General features: G+C 36.3%; 1 protein-coding gene across 1 annotated transcript in view; it reads right to left on the bottom strand.

Annotated features, from left to right (window-relative positions):
• Window positions 1-15,080, bottom strand: part of LOC135198125 (uncharacterized) — a 61,373-nt gene that overhangs the window by 20,036 nt on the left and 26,257 nt on the right. The window contains exon 4 of the mRNA XM_064225597.1: window positions 10,079-10,171. Coding sequence (XP_064081667.1) covers window positions 10,079-10,171 — 93 coding nt within the window. The remainder of the gene's footprint in view (window positions 1-10,078; window positions 10,172-15,080) is intronic.

Raw genomic sequence — 15,080 nt, 5'->3', positions numbered from 1 at the left:
GAATCCTTCCTTCTATCTCGGTAACTGTCAGGATGGATAACCTGTCCAAGAGACGGAGAAGACAGGATTCGGCCGCGAGACAGCATGATTCCATACGATATCCTATCGAGTCCTAATTCATCCTGCTACGCCTAGGATTACTTACGTCGACCCGGATCCATTCCGGGCTGTTTGACACCCGCAGGATGCTTATGTGATTGAAGGATTATTTCCCCCTCAGCAGAGGATGGGATCGAATGAATAATGTCAGTTCGAGCTGTTGATTATTATGGCATCTTATCTTAGAGTTATATACAGTTTTGTGTTTATTTTTTATCTCAAAATAAATAATTTCAATTTGCGTCTCTATATGTTTTCTTAAGATACGATTAGATCATTACTCTCTTTCCTTGTCTATCTTTTTCACTTATATCTACATTATACAATTTTTTCAGGTCTTATTTTCCTAATAGATTAGATACTTACCTGTTATCTGTACTTATAATTTTTCCTTATTTTCATGACAAATCATATGGTTTCTGCTGTTGTTTTTGTGTTAAAGGAGTAAGCCTACAAACTAATTGGTTGTTGCTGTTGCGGCGGGTGGAAGGCGGTGGTATGAGAGGTCTATGGAAGAGCATAAAATGTCTAAAAAGGGTGTTTCGCGTTGAGTTAAGGATAACTGTGATTTATTTATTAGAATGAAAATGTGGAAAAATAAATAATGTGCCAGTTAAACAGCACAGGAAATTATTTCTAATAAAATATAGCGTATTTATTTTAATTTTCGCTGAGTTAAAGATACAGGAATTTTAGGATATGATATCTATGATTAATTCGTTAGAAGGAAAATGTAAAAAATAAATCATTTACCTGTTAAACAGTGCAGAAAAATAATTTCTGGTAAATTATAGCGTATTTCTTTCAATTTTAGCAAGTTTTAATTTATGTTCAAAGTTAGGAATATAATGTTTATAACTTTTGCGTGAGGGGAAATGAAGATCCGACCACGCCTTGTTGTATTAAATCATTATTTGGTGATACCTATCACGACTTAAAACGTTAATTTCTGCTTGGCTTTTTTTATTAAAAGTGCTTCCTATTCATGATTCAGCCTATCGTTGCGCTATTCCCTTTGCCAAAGTCGAAGACGATGAACGCCGTTTCTGCGACGCCAGTCCATCTAATAACAATTTTTTTTTAGAAATTGAAATCTTTTATGTTGTTGTTTTTGATTAAGCTGACCTTGTGTCAGCACGGGCTCTTGCTCACCGAGCATCCCGTAAATCTTGTATGACGGGAAGACCATACCGAAAACTAAGTCATTTCAAAAGATCCCTTATGTCTTTTTATTATCGGCGTCTATTGTGGGCATGAAGAGCGCAAGTCAGCCGAACTACCGCGTTTGGTCCAACCTCCTCCTTTCGCTCACAATGTACAAACTACTGTGAGCACATTCACACAAATCAGTGACTCGTAGTCAGAGTCTGTGGTCGCTTTGTGCAATATTCTTTGCAACAGTATTCTTCCAGAACGTTCTCTTTTCTAAACAGGACCAGAAAAAGAGAAAAATTGGGCAAAGCCTTTCGTCTGTCTTGTATGCGCGTCCCATTAGGTATCTTTTTTTTTTTTTTTTTTTTTTTTTTTTTTGCCAAGGGCATGAGTGGGTACGAGGGCCCTTTTTCTCACGGCCCGCCCCCCTTCCGCCCTCCTGCCTGCCCGCCCTCTTCTTCTACCTGGCTCTGTCTCTGTCCCCCGTGAATATGGGCCATCTGCATATGAATCCTTGCAAGTGCATTACCATAACAGAACAGCAGCGGCGGCGGCGGCGGAGGTAGCCACCTGTGTTCAAATTCCTAGCCGCATTTGACGTATTTTTTTCCCTTTGCATTTATTGCTGGTGTTCACTCTTCAGGGGGTAGGACGGTGGGTGGGTGGTGGGGAGGAGAGGGAGACAAAATGGGGGGGGAGAAGAAGAAAGGGGAAATAAAGAGGAAGGGAAGAAGAGGAATGGGAAGGAATGGGAAAGGAAGAGGAAAGAAGAGGAGAGGAAGAGTTAGGGGAGGAGAAGAAAGAAAGAGGAAGGGATGAGAGGAATAGGAAGGAGAGGAGAGAAATAGGAAGGAGGGAGAGGAAGAGGAAAGAGGAGGAAATAAGAGGAAAGAGGAATGGATAAGAGGAATAGGAAGGAGAGGGGAGGAATAGGAAGGAGGGAGAGGAAGAAGGAGGAAAGAGGAAGGAGGAAGGAGAGGAAGAAAGGGAAGGAATGAGTAAAGGAACGAGGAGAGGGGAATAGAGAGACGGTAAGGAGGGAGGAATAGGAAGGAGGAGAGGAAAGAAGGAGGAGGGAGGGAGGGAGAGAGAAAGAGGAACAGGAAGGAGAGGAGAGGAAGAGGAAAGAAGAGGAACAGGAAGGAGAGGAGAGGAAGAGGAAGAGGAAAGACGAGGAGAGGAATAGGAAGGAGGGAGAGGAAGAGGAAGAGGAAAGACGAGGAGAGGAGGAGGCAGGGGAGGAGAGAAAGAGGAAGAGGAAAGAAGAGGAAAAGGAAGAGGAAAGAAGAGGAAGAAGAAAGGGGAAAGGATGGCGGATGACGTAGGTCAGGGCGATTCCCTTTGCATCCTATCCCAGAAACTCGCAGGGTGAGAATGGTGGTTCCTGCGTTACTCTCTGAGACTTCGGTTACTGAAGGCTTCGACTACAGGAGGAAATTTCGATTGGTGTTCATCCAATCATGAGAGTCTAGAGGCTAGATTTATCATGAGAGTCTCGACTTATCAAACAGAACTTTAGCCCATGAATTTAAGATTATTGGAATCATTACTTAACAAAACATGATTAAAACTCTCATACATTCTCATGAGAGACTCGACTTACCCATAAATTTAAGATTATTGGAATCATTACTTAATCCAATTAAAAGTCTCTCATTTATGAAGACCTGTTCCAAACGCACCTTACAGGATAAAATCTCAATATGAATCACTGCCAAAGACAATCATCCAATAATTTCCCTGTTTTTATCAGACTTTACACCATCAAGACAAGAGCGATCCACATCAAAGTTTGTCTATAAGGTTTCTTGCAAGCGCGTCTTCAAAGCATTCGTGCCTTCATTACTTGACACTTCTTATTTCAAATCGTCGACGATATCAAAGAGTCCCTTCAGATCGTTTCTTTACTTTGTACCTAGTATTTCAGATCACTGATGAAAGATTTGTCTTCATCATCGAACTCTGTCTCGCAGAAACATTTGTCAGATCTAAAGAAAGTAAACTTAATGTCTTTTTTAATGAACAGAAAATGATAAGAATATCCTAGAATGATGCCTTTGGTATATTCCAGCAATCACTGTCTTCACTCGAATCATTTTATGAAGTGGAACAGAAAGTGCTTAAAAAAATTGAAAAAAGTTGTATTTACACAAGGATCAGAATTCAAAGACAACAGATAAGATTCCTTTTCACCAAAGAGGGAAAAACGAGCTTCAACTCAAATGATAACAGTCACATTGATCACTACCAAGAACAAGGTACTGGATTTTCTTAATTGCAGTGGATACCAGACACAGAAAGACCTCTGTGTAGTTCTTATGTCAAAGCAAAATACTAACTGCAAATTGTTCAAATGGGAACAAAAATGCATCGGTTCCCCTAATGGACTAAAAAAGGGGGTGGAGGGGGGGAGGAGAGGAGAAGTTACATTGTTCCCAGTACCCAAAATGGTCTGTTTTTTTTTTTCTCCTCACATCCTCAGATATTTTTTGCGTGTCTCTTGTCCATGCTTCATTACATAATCTGCAGCTTGCATGGTTCCTCTCAGTCTTTGCTTTTTCTTCTTTTTCTTCTTCTTCTTCTTCTATCATGTTGCCAGTCACTTCTACTTCTATTCTTTGCACTTATATATACCTCCCTATTTAGACATCTATACGTATTTTTACCTTCTTTCTTAATTAGGAAACGAGATAATGCAGAGCTGTAGGGATATGTATGAGGAATATCTGAGTAATAAATTTAGATTAACTGATCTTTATCATCTAAAACCATTTAAAACTGCATATCTTCTCTTTCGTACAAAAAAAAAAAGAAAAAAAGTTTAAGGACCTCCAGCAACGTGTTTTTTTTTTTTTTTTTTTTACCTCCAGGTCCTTCGTCGGTTGGTTAGTGAGTCAGCCCTTTGCGAACTATGCAGAAGAATGACTTTTTTTTAACCCTTCCAACTGTGCATTGAAGTATATGGCAACCCTTTGCAAATGTATATGCAACCCTGCGTAACCAGGCAGGAGCGAAACCCTCGATGCAACCCTTTTTCAGGAATGCAGGAAGAACCATTCTTTGCAACCCTTTTCATAATGCGAAAAGCCTATTCACTGCAACCCTGTGGACCACTGCAACAAGAGCCTCCTATTGCAAAAGTTTCAAGCATCACAGAGAAATTTCTTCGTTGCAACCCTAAACAATATTACCGAAAGAATCCTTCTACGCAACTTTCGTCCATCCTACGCTTATCCTTCGTTACTTCCTGTAGGACTCTTAAATATTCATTTTAGCCTTCTCCTATCCTATGCTTATCCCTCGTTACTTCCTGTAGGATTCTTAAACCTTCTTTCCAGCCTTCTTCCATCCTACGCTTATCCCTGGCTACTTCTTATAGGACTCTTAAACCTTTTTATTCTACTCCCATCCTACGCTTATTCCTCGTTACTTCCTGTAGGATTCTTCTTCTCATATGTCGCCGATCTTACGCATATCCCCGTGTACATCTTGAAGGACTCTCAAACCTTCCTTTCAGCCTTCTTCTATCCTATGCTTATTCCTTAGTATACGTTGTCGAACTTATATATTCTTTCCAGTTGCAGGATTGTTTCATTTTATAATTGTACGTTTGAAGACGTGACAGAGAAGAAAAGGCTCGATGTGGTACTAATAATTTAAGACTTTATATGATTAACATTATAGACTTAAAACTCTTAGAATCTCGCTACTGCAAAATAACCAGACATCAGCCCGCTTGAGAGCATTGCATTCCCTTGGCGTCGTTGCAAAGAGAGGGCATCGCTTCGTGTAGTGACGTCACGTGGGATTATTAGCTCAGCACTGCAAATGATCCATTGAAATTTCTCTGCGTCATTTCAATGGAAAATGCAACTAAGATTTTCAGTGGGTGAAACCCCCAGAGTAAAGCCGAAGCCAAGGTCGATGTTCGATACGTTACTCTCAAGCTAGACCCTTTCAATAAATTTATTAAATAAAACCTTTGAGAAGAGGGAAAAGCATCGCAAATGCTGGGAATACAAAGAAATTAAACAAATATTCCAAAAAATGCTTAGAATCAAAATTCATAACCACTTTATTCCACATGAATAAGACGATAATTGAAACCAATTGCACGAAACCGGAGACAGTCAATGCATGTCGCACGAAATGTGCGTTTTTTTGCAGACGGAGATGTTTTTTTATTTACTCTGACTCCGCCCATAACGAAAGCCCTTCATTGTAATTGGTTAGATATACCCTGGCAAGGACCAATCAAGATGAGGGACGAGAGTAGTCCTCTTCCATTTCAAATGCAAAATAGTAATAATTTTTTTCCGTCTAAAGATATTTGATGTATACACACACATATATATGTACATTTAACATATATATATATATATATATATATATATATATATATATATATATATATATATATTATATATATATATACACATATATATATATATATATATATATATATATATATATATACGTATATATATATATATATATATATATATCTATATATATATATAAAATACCACCAGGAGTCTGAGACCGAAAATCTATGCAAATCGAAATTTAGACCAAAATAACGGAGACTTCCCTATAACAACAACAACAAAAAAAAGCTGATATAACATAACGATGCATACAATTACTCAGCAAAGCCACGTAACTAAGAAAAAAAAGATATGCTCTCCTGTGATGACGTCACTTGGGAAAAGTGGCTCAGTAATGCAACAGATCCATTGAAAACTTTCGGCATCATTTGAATGGGGGAATGCATCCAAGATTTTCCAGCGGCTTATAGCTCCTGTGTTTTCCTAAGCCGGTGCCAGCATCCGAATCCTAACGCTCGAAATTGTTTTATGTGAATTTGTATTTAGTTATTTATTTCAAAGTTCAACAGGTTACAGCAATGTATGCTACTTAAAATACCAATAGAAATTAAGTGAATAGCAAAATATGAATGCATTTAAGTCACTTGATGATATGAATGACTAGAAATTTTTTAAGACAGAACAACGAAATCGAACAATCAATGCACGTGGTTTGCAATCCTCTGTTTTTTGCTCATCTCGCTTTTTTTCTACGTTTTAAGCCACGCCCACGAATTGCATCCCCTCGCACGTGATTGGTCAGCTTTGTCGAGGAAAGATCCAATCAGATTTGAAGATTTGTGCTGTTTCTCAGCTTGTGGGTTTAAGATTGAAATTGGCATCTTTATCATCTTATTGTTATGATCATATTTAACTTATATTCAAGTTCATCAATATCAATTAATGATATTAGTATTTTTACATGTGTATCGTAATGCTGCTGTAAATCTGCCACATTTATGTAGAGATTTCATGTGTATGTGTATGTGCGTATGTATATGTTATGTTATATTATATATATATATATATATATATATATATATATATACATATATATATAGTATATATATATATATATATATATCATATATATATATATATATAATGCCTGAAGATTGACTGAAGGTAGAACACACTGGGTAGCGAAACAAAAAATATCTAAATAACTTAATTACTCATACGTTGCAGGTATGCATTAAAGAAAATGTTTGTTTTGGTAATGATTTGGCTGTATATGAATCATAGATTATCATAACGAACGACTGATGTTACTCGCAGATTCCAGTAATGAATTATTAGTATGACTCATAAAAGATTCTGCCAGTGAATGTCAAATGTGAATCATAGAATAATATAATGATAATTGTTCTGACCCACCTTGATAAAAGGTGCTTAGAACGAGTACTTTTTCTGTCTACCCTCAGATCTCAACAAGGCGTGAGGTTACACGGGGCATGTTGAAGATTTTCCCCTCTTGCATAAGTTGTAAACATTAAATTCCTAACTTTTAACGTAAATTAAAGCGTGCTAAAATCTACGGTTAAATAGAGCCTTGTTTCACCAACGAAAATTGAAATAATTACGCTTTATCTTATTATTAGAAATAATTTTTCTGTACTGTTTAAAATGCACATTATTTATTTTTTACAATTTCATTCTAATAAATAAATCTTAAATATCATATTCTTAAATTCCTGCATCTTTAACTCAATACGAAACACCTTTTTCAGACCTATTTAGGCTCCTCCATTGACCTTTCTTACCTGCCCCCACAACACAACAACAGCAAAGTAGTTTGCAGGCTCACTCCCCGAGTAAGCGAAAACTACTGAGGCTAGAGGGCTGCATATTGGTATGTTGATCATCCACCCTCCAGTCATCAAACGTACCAAATCACAGCCCTCTAACCTCAGTAGTTTTTATTTGATTTAAGGTTAAAGGTAGCCATGGTCATGCGTCTGGCAACTCTACAAGACAGGCGACCACCGTGCCTTGGCTGATAGCTTCTTGGGCCGTGGCAGAGAGTTCCATACAGCATTATACGCTATACAGAAAACGCTATTGGCGCATTTTATACTTGTTTTGTTTACAAAGCTGACGCTGAGCTGTTACAGCAACAGAACTTCTTTAAAACAGGTCTTATTAATTTTGCGTCCTTTCCCTTCTCCTTGTATCCACATCACTTACGTCAGTTTTGCAGTTGCCAGTGCAACAAAACGTATTTGTGTCTCATAAGGGTGTGAAGGCCATGAAAATTTAACGAATCTCGACTTTGTGGTTTTACTATGGCCAGTGAGACGCCTTTTTTATAATGAAATTAGAACATACGTTTGCAGGCGTTTGATCTGGTCGTGTAATGTGAGTGAAATGCCACATAGTTACTTTATCCTTCTTGCAAATGATTCGTAATCTACATACAGGATCAATGCAAACTATGATAAGACTTAATCAAGATGGAAGACTTCGGTATCTGTTTGACGTAATAGTAATAATAATAATAATAATAGTAGTAGTAGTAGTAGTAGTAGTAGTAGTAGTAGTAGTAGTAGTAGTAGCAGTATTCAATGGAATATAATAAACATGATAAATCTAAGGATAACAAAGTATTTAGACGAAAAGTAGCATAAATGAAAAGGCATAGTATCGATGTTTATTAAAAAAAAAAAACACACACACATACACAGAGAAAATAAACGTATACAACAACCAAATTTTTTACCTTCTCGTTCTAAATTTCCCTTAGAATTATGCTCTCATAAACAAGCCGAGAGTCTCTCTTACCTCTCTAACTAGGAGAGACAATTCGACAGCCCTGCATCGAAGAGAGAGAGAGAGAGAGAGAGAGAGAGAGAGAGAGAGAGAGAGAGAGAGAATCAGATGACGTCACATGGGAAAATCAATTCAGAACTGCAAAAGACCTATTGAAAACTTTCGACTCCAATCGAATAGGGAAATGCAGCAAAGATTTTCGGGGGCTGGGAGGTTTACTATAAGCTTAAGCCAATACCAGTGTCCGAATGCTTTCTTGGGATGAGCTACAATTGAGTTTGTGTTTCTGAAAAAGGGTACTCGATGAAAAATTATTTTTCATTTGATTAGAAATCGTCAGACTAAAGATAAATTTGAACAATTGCTGAAGAATACTACTTTGTTTTAATGCCAATATTCGTTTCGTAATCAATTCTGGCAAACATTCTCAGGGAATCGGATGTAGGAAATGCATACGCCAGGGAATGCTCAGTTTTTTGTTATCCCCTTAAGTCCCGCCCATCAAGCCTGACCACTCATTCTGATTGGTTGGATCCGGACACAGAGGAGCAACTATCGTTGTAATAATTATGCACCTCTTAAATACTAAGGCATCGTTATCAAAGTGTACTAAGCATGGTTATGAATTACAGACAAAAATGTAATTATTTCTTGTATACTTTATCTTTTTCATGTTATTAAATATTTTGAGGGAATTTGCTCTGGGGTATCTCAGCACATACTTCCGTTTTCTATACCTACAGTTCAGAATGCATATTCTCCCACTCGATTCCCTCCCCAACCCGCCCTACCCCTAGACGTCCTGCCACAAAAATTGGAAATGAACTTCAAGAAAAATAATATCCCAACTGGATAATAATGACGACAGAATGTAAGCTAAGTTTTCAAGAGAAATAAAAATAGTCTTCTCTCTCTTCTATGGTTGCTTAGTATTTTCCAACAGGTATTCATTCACATCAGCGTATTATGTATGCATACGTACATACATGCATACATGCAAGCCAATGTTACACATTCATCCACAACTAATCTAAAATTTCAGAGCTGAATATACACAAATTGTTATCAGAAATTTTTAACATACACACACACACACACACACATTCTCTCACTCTCTCTCGTCTCTCTCCTCTCTCCCAATCGTCTCTCATCGGCTCTCTCTCTATATATATATATATTATATATATAGTATATATATATTATATATATATATATATATACATATATAGTAAATAGCCAACATGAAAGGTGAAGAATCAAAGACCAGGTACCAAGCGCTTTCGTGTATTGCGTACACTTCTTCATGTGGCTATTTACGTACATATTTGTCACGTGCTGTTTGGGTGACTTATTGCTGATATATAATATATATAGATATAAATATATAATATATATATATATATAATATATATTATATATTATATATATAATATAACTATATATATATATAGAAATATAATTATATATATTTATTTATTTATTATCATATATTCTATGCATACATATGCATATATATGAATATGTGAATATACATATATATATATGTGTATATGCATTTATACGTGTATATATATATATATATATATTATATATATATATATATATATATATATTTATATTAATTCGGGAAATGCGGAATAAAAAAATGCACATGATCCAAGCAGGAAAAAAAAAAGTCCTGATCTACTAACCTCTCCTATGTATATCCCGTCTAATTTCAAAACGAAGGAGAAATCCTTTCGAAAATTCAACAGCTCGTCTTCCCCTAGTTCCTCTCTCCGCCACTAACCTGTCAACACTGCACCAACATTGCAGTCATCTCTGCAATATAATGCATCTGCATCCACGAAGGTGCCAGCAACCATAGCTCGAGAAATCCGTAGTCACTAAGGTTCATATTTCTATTACGAAGTGAGAGATTTTCGACCTTATGGTCGAGGGCGATTTCAATGCAAGGGACTGCAGGTCACCGCACCTTCCAATTCATTAGGAATCAAAACAAGTCAAGGATTCGTTTTTTTTTTAATAGGGTTATGTTCTCTATCAAGTCGTTTTAAATAAGATTAACGTTTAATTTCGTTTAAGGAAGTGATATTGCATTAATAAAACATAGTTTCTTAATATTCATTGCATTTTATACGGGAGGAACGCAAGGTTCCCACGGTGATGCATACTGCAGGACACCTGCTTACCGCCCCTCCCGTTTTTTTTTTTTTTTATGGTCCTTTCCCACCTACCTGCGAAGAGTTTCATTTTGCTTCGTATTCAACAGGCCGTTGGTTTGAACTGGCAATCATTTTAATAACAACTTTGTCCTGCTGGTTTCTTTTCAGTATGTTTTCAGCTCAAGGATACAAGCAATTCTTTACAATACAGTTCAAATTTGAGCTTCAAAGATCTCATAAGACCGTTGAACGATATGGAACTTTACATCCTTCTGCTCAGATTACAACGTCAGAAATTGCCTGTGAAGGGCGGGCGGCTGCATTCCCACCTTGCAGTGGGTCATAATAAGTAAGGATAATAAAAAAAGGAAAAAGATGTTGCATTGTCACAGTTTCTAAAGAGAGTTGGGTTTCCTGTCCTCCCAAAAAAATCCTCTCACGAATCCTTTTATTTTTTCTGCCTCTCGTTCACACTACATTGCATTTGATGCATCTTGAGAGAGAAGAGAGAGAGAGAGAGAGAGAGAGAGAGAGAGAGAGAGAGAGAGAGAGAATAAGGAAAAAGGAATCTCTGTACTAAAATGCGAATGAAAATATATTTTCTGCATCTTCAAAACAGAGATAGACAGACAGAACGGCAGAATTTCAGAAATCCTAATGCAAAATTAAAAGAGAGCATAAGAGCCGACCCATCCTAAAGGTTAAATAAAAGAAAATAATCGGTCAAGCTTTGCATTTTACTTCATCTCCTTGACCTCAAAAAGAGGGTGACGACAACAATTGCACAGTAAAGCAACAAACACCACTTCCATTGCAACTGCTGCCAGCTTGCACGAGGGCGAGAATGGACTGATGGAATAAGACAGGTAGATAATGTAGGTTCCTTTGAGACATTTCCGTTACCCCGACGAATTACGTAAATTACGTCAAGTCTCTTTACATAGCTGACTCAAACGCAGGAAGTTGCATAAAAAAACATCTAGTGCTTAGATACGTTTATTGTCGAAAAATATTGTACATTTTTTTTCATTTTTCTTACTCGTAGTATTGCTTCTTTGCAAAATGAAGTCCTACATCACTTCAGGATGAAATTTGTTAACACGTTTTCCTTGCATGACGTTGAAAAGTACTGACATATCTTTAGTTGCCTTAAGAAAATACTAGAGAATTATTAGTTACAGAGAGCTATACCAATGACCTTACCAGTCGCATTCACAGCGTCCATTTTATTGAGAACTGCATACCACTTCTTTCTTCGTCCTAATAATCGTGCATTGTGTTTGTCGGTATCATTCATGATCCCATCCCAAAGCGTTCCGCAGCCGATCTTCGCCATAAACCGCTTTGTCACAACAGGTAGCCGGGCGATACACGCGCATTAATCTCCTCGTTCCACGCAAGGACAGACGGCAATTTGCAACCCTTTTATATCTAACAAGTCTTATAAATCTTTTCCTTCCACATCCAGCAACGACCAGGCAAAAAGCATTCCACGAAACAAAGGCAGATTGGGGACTTTTGTTTTCTTTCTTTCTTTAGTCCTTTCCCTGTCCTATTTCTCTTTTTTTTTCGTTTTATTCTTATTATATCTTCTGCACTGTGCAGCGTCCTTTGTGTCTCCTGTGTCCTTTGGCCGCAGATGCACCCACATGCAAATCTTTCTTTTGGAATGTGCTGCTCCTCATTCAAATTCCGATTCCCAAAGGCGGACCACAAAGGGGCATCATTTTCATAAGACGGGTCTCGGGCTCCGAGGGCCATCCAGGGAATTCCTTTGAACCTCGAAAGTGAAACGAAGGCAAGACTGGATTATTCCGGAATTATTTATCAAAATCAGTCCTCAGTATACAGTGATGACAGACAAAACTGCTCTGATGTTGTCTTGGCAGAAAATTAATGAAAATTAATCGGGTATTATGCAACGAACGCTAGATCTAATTTTTTTTCCCCACATTTCGAACGCCAACTTGCAACATACCTCCATTCGTGGGACCGTTAATGCAACGTGATGCATTCTGATCACGAAGTACGGGTACCAGCCAGCCTTTATATAAGTCTAGGCCTTTCCTTTTTACGGTCTACTGTAGGATACAAAGATCAAAAAGTCGTGAGAACCCTTATCGGTTCGTTGGGCTCCATCGCACCTTCCTTAGGAATTCTACTTAGGCGAGTTACCACTGAAACAGGCGCATTTTTGTCATGCTACTTCATTTATTATTTTTTGTATATATATTTTTATATATATTTCATAGGATATTTATGAGTATTTATGGTTATGAAACTGGCTGTATGGATGTATCGATCTATCTATCTCTCTCTCTCTCTCTCTCTCTCTCTCTCTCTCTCTCTCATCTCTCTCTCTCTCATATATATATATATATATATATATATTATATATATATATATATATATATATATATATATATATATATATATATATATATATATATATATATGCGTATGTATATATCTATATATGTTTATATATATATATATATATATATATATATATATATATATAATATATATATATATATATATATATATATATATATATATATATATATATATATATATATACATATATATATGTGTGTGTGTGTGTGTGTGTGTGTGTGTATGTATAAGTGCATCCGCGTTTCCCCACCAATTTCAGCCTGTTAAGGATAAACAACGCGCATCAGGCAACTTCTGCTAAAGTAAGACAATCTTTACTCGAATGACGTCACGTGAGAAAACGATCTCGGAGCTGCAAAAGATCTATTGAAAACTTGGGACTCCGTTTGAATGGTAAAATGCAGCGAAGATTTCTCCTGTAGGAGATCTCACGCTAAGCTGAAGACTGTGCCTGCGTTCGAATCTGTTCCTGCGATAACTTTAAAGTGAATGACTACAAACCTCGAGTGAGATATATTTATTAACCTGATATTTTACGATGTTTTGCTTCAATAACCACTGAAAATAATCCTTTTTAGATTAATTATAATTCTAAAATTGGTTAAATTAGCAAATTTCCGTTAAATTAACTTGAAGTTATCGGACGATGTCAATGCAAGCGGTGCTGGTGACTTGGAAAACTAAAATTTTTTGCCCTTGATAATCCTTGCTGTAGCCTTTAACTCCGCCCAAAAGTATCGTTTTCCTCCATCCTGATTGGATATTGGTAGTCCAGTGAGATCCAATCAGAGAAGAGAATCACTACGACCCTATGCTTCGTAGGTCTAAGTTCGATTTTGTCATGAAATTCTAGAAATTGCATGCCTTTTCAACAAGGCTAATTTCTCATTGATATAGTCATATATATATATATATATATATATATATATATATATATATATATATATATATATATATATTTATAAACCTAGTACATATATGTATATAAATACACACACACACACACACGCACACACACTACACACACACACAACACACACCACACACATATATATATATATATATATATATATATATATATATATATATTATATATATATATATGTGTGTGTGTGTGTGTGTGGTGTGTGTGGTGTGTGTATATATATTATAAACATAATTACATATAAAAATATAAATACACACACACATATATATATATTCTTATATATATACATTTATATATGTATATATATATATATAAAGATGTGCAAACTTGCCCTATCATCAAAGCAGAAGTTCTGAAGAAGTTAAAAATTTTAAATTTAAAAAAAATCATTATAAAAAAGGCTAAGGATCCATAAAATTCTCATTCCTGAAACAGATGCCTTGAGGAACAAATTAAACAGAAGTATTTAACCTGTATACACAAATCTCCTTTGCCATGCAACAACTGCATTGCAAAGCCTCTGCATTGCAAAGTATCTGCAGCTGATAAACCCAGTAGCCAATATTCAAATCTGAAGAGCCCTCAAGGCTCAAAATGCCTTATAAAATAGGTGATTTCAGTCATTATGGCTTTGAATCACTTCCATAGAAGTAGTTCTCATATAAAATATTCTTGTGGTTATGTCATTAGCCTGACAATTCATTCCTTTCCGTCCTTCCCTATTTCTTTTGCATTAGATATCTTATTATCATCTTTAATTTTGAAGTTCTTTTTTTTCGCTTAATCGGGAGTAAGCTTACAAACTCCTTTTTTGTTGTTGTTGTTCTTGCTGTTGTTGTTCTCTCTGTTGTTGTCCTCGTTTGGGGGCCAGGAAAGCCCGATGGAAAAGCCTTAAAAAAATCCTAAAAAAGGTATTTCGAGTTGAGTTAAAGAACCAGTAATTATACGATAGGATATTTATGATTTAGTTATTAGATTGAAAATGTGAAAAATAACTAATGCGCATGTTAAGCAGTACAGAACACTGATTTCTAATAAAATACAGAGTACTTATTTTAATTTTCGTTGGTGAAACAACGGGCTATTTGACCGTAGATTTTGGCATGCGCCTCAAGTAAGCTGGAGATCGGATCATGCTTTTATTTTTATATAGGGGAATCTTACTGTAATTCAACACCTGAAGTTCAGATAAACCTCGAACTG

This window comes from Macrobrachium nipponense, chromosome 23 (genome assembly GCF_015104395.2).
Source record: "Macrobrachium nipponense isolate FS-2020 chromosome 23, ASM1510439v2, whole genome shotgun sequence".
Taxonomy (NCBI): Eukaryota; Metazoa; Arthropoda; class Malacostraca; order Decapoda; family Palaemonidae; genus Macrobrachium; species Macrobrachium nipponense.
Note: the sequence above shows the minus strand (reverse complement) of the source record. Positions and strands in the feature narration are given on the sequence as shown.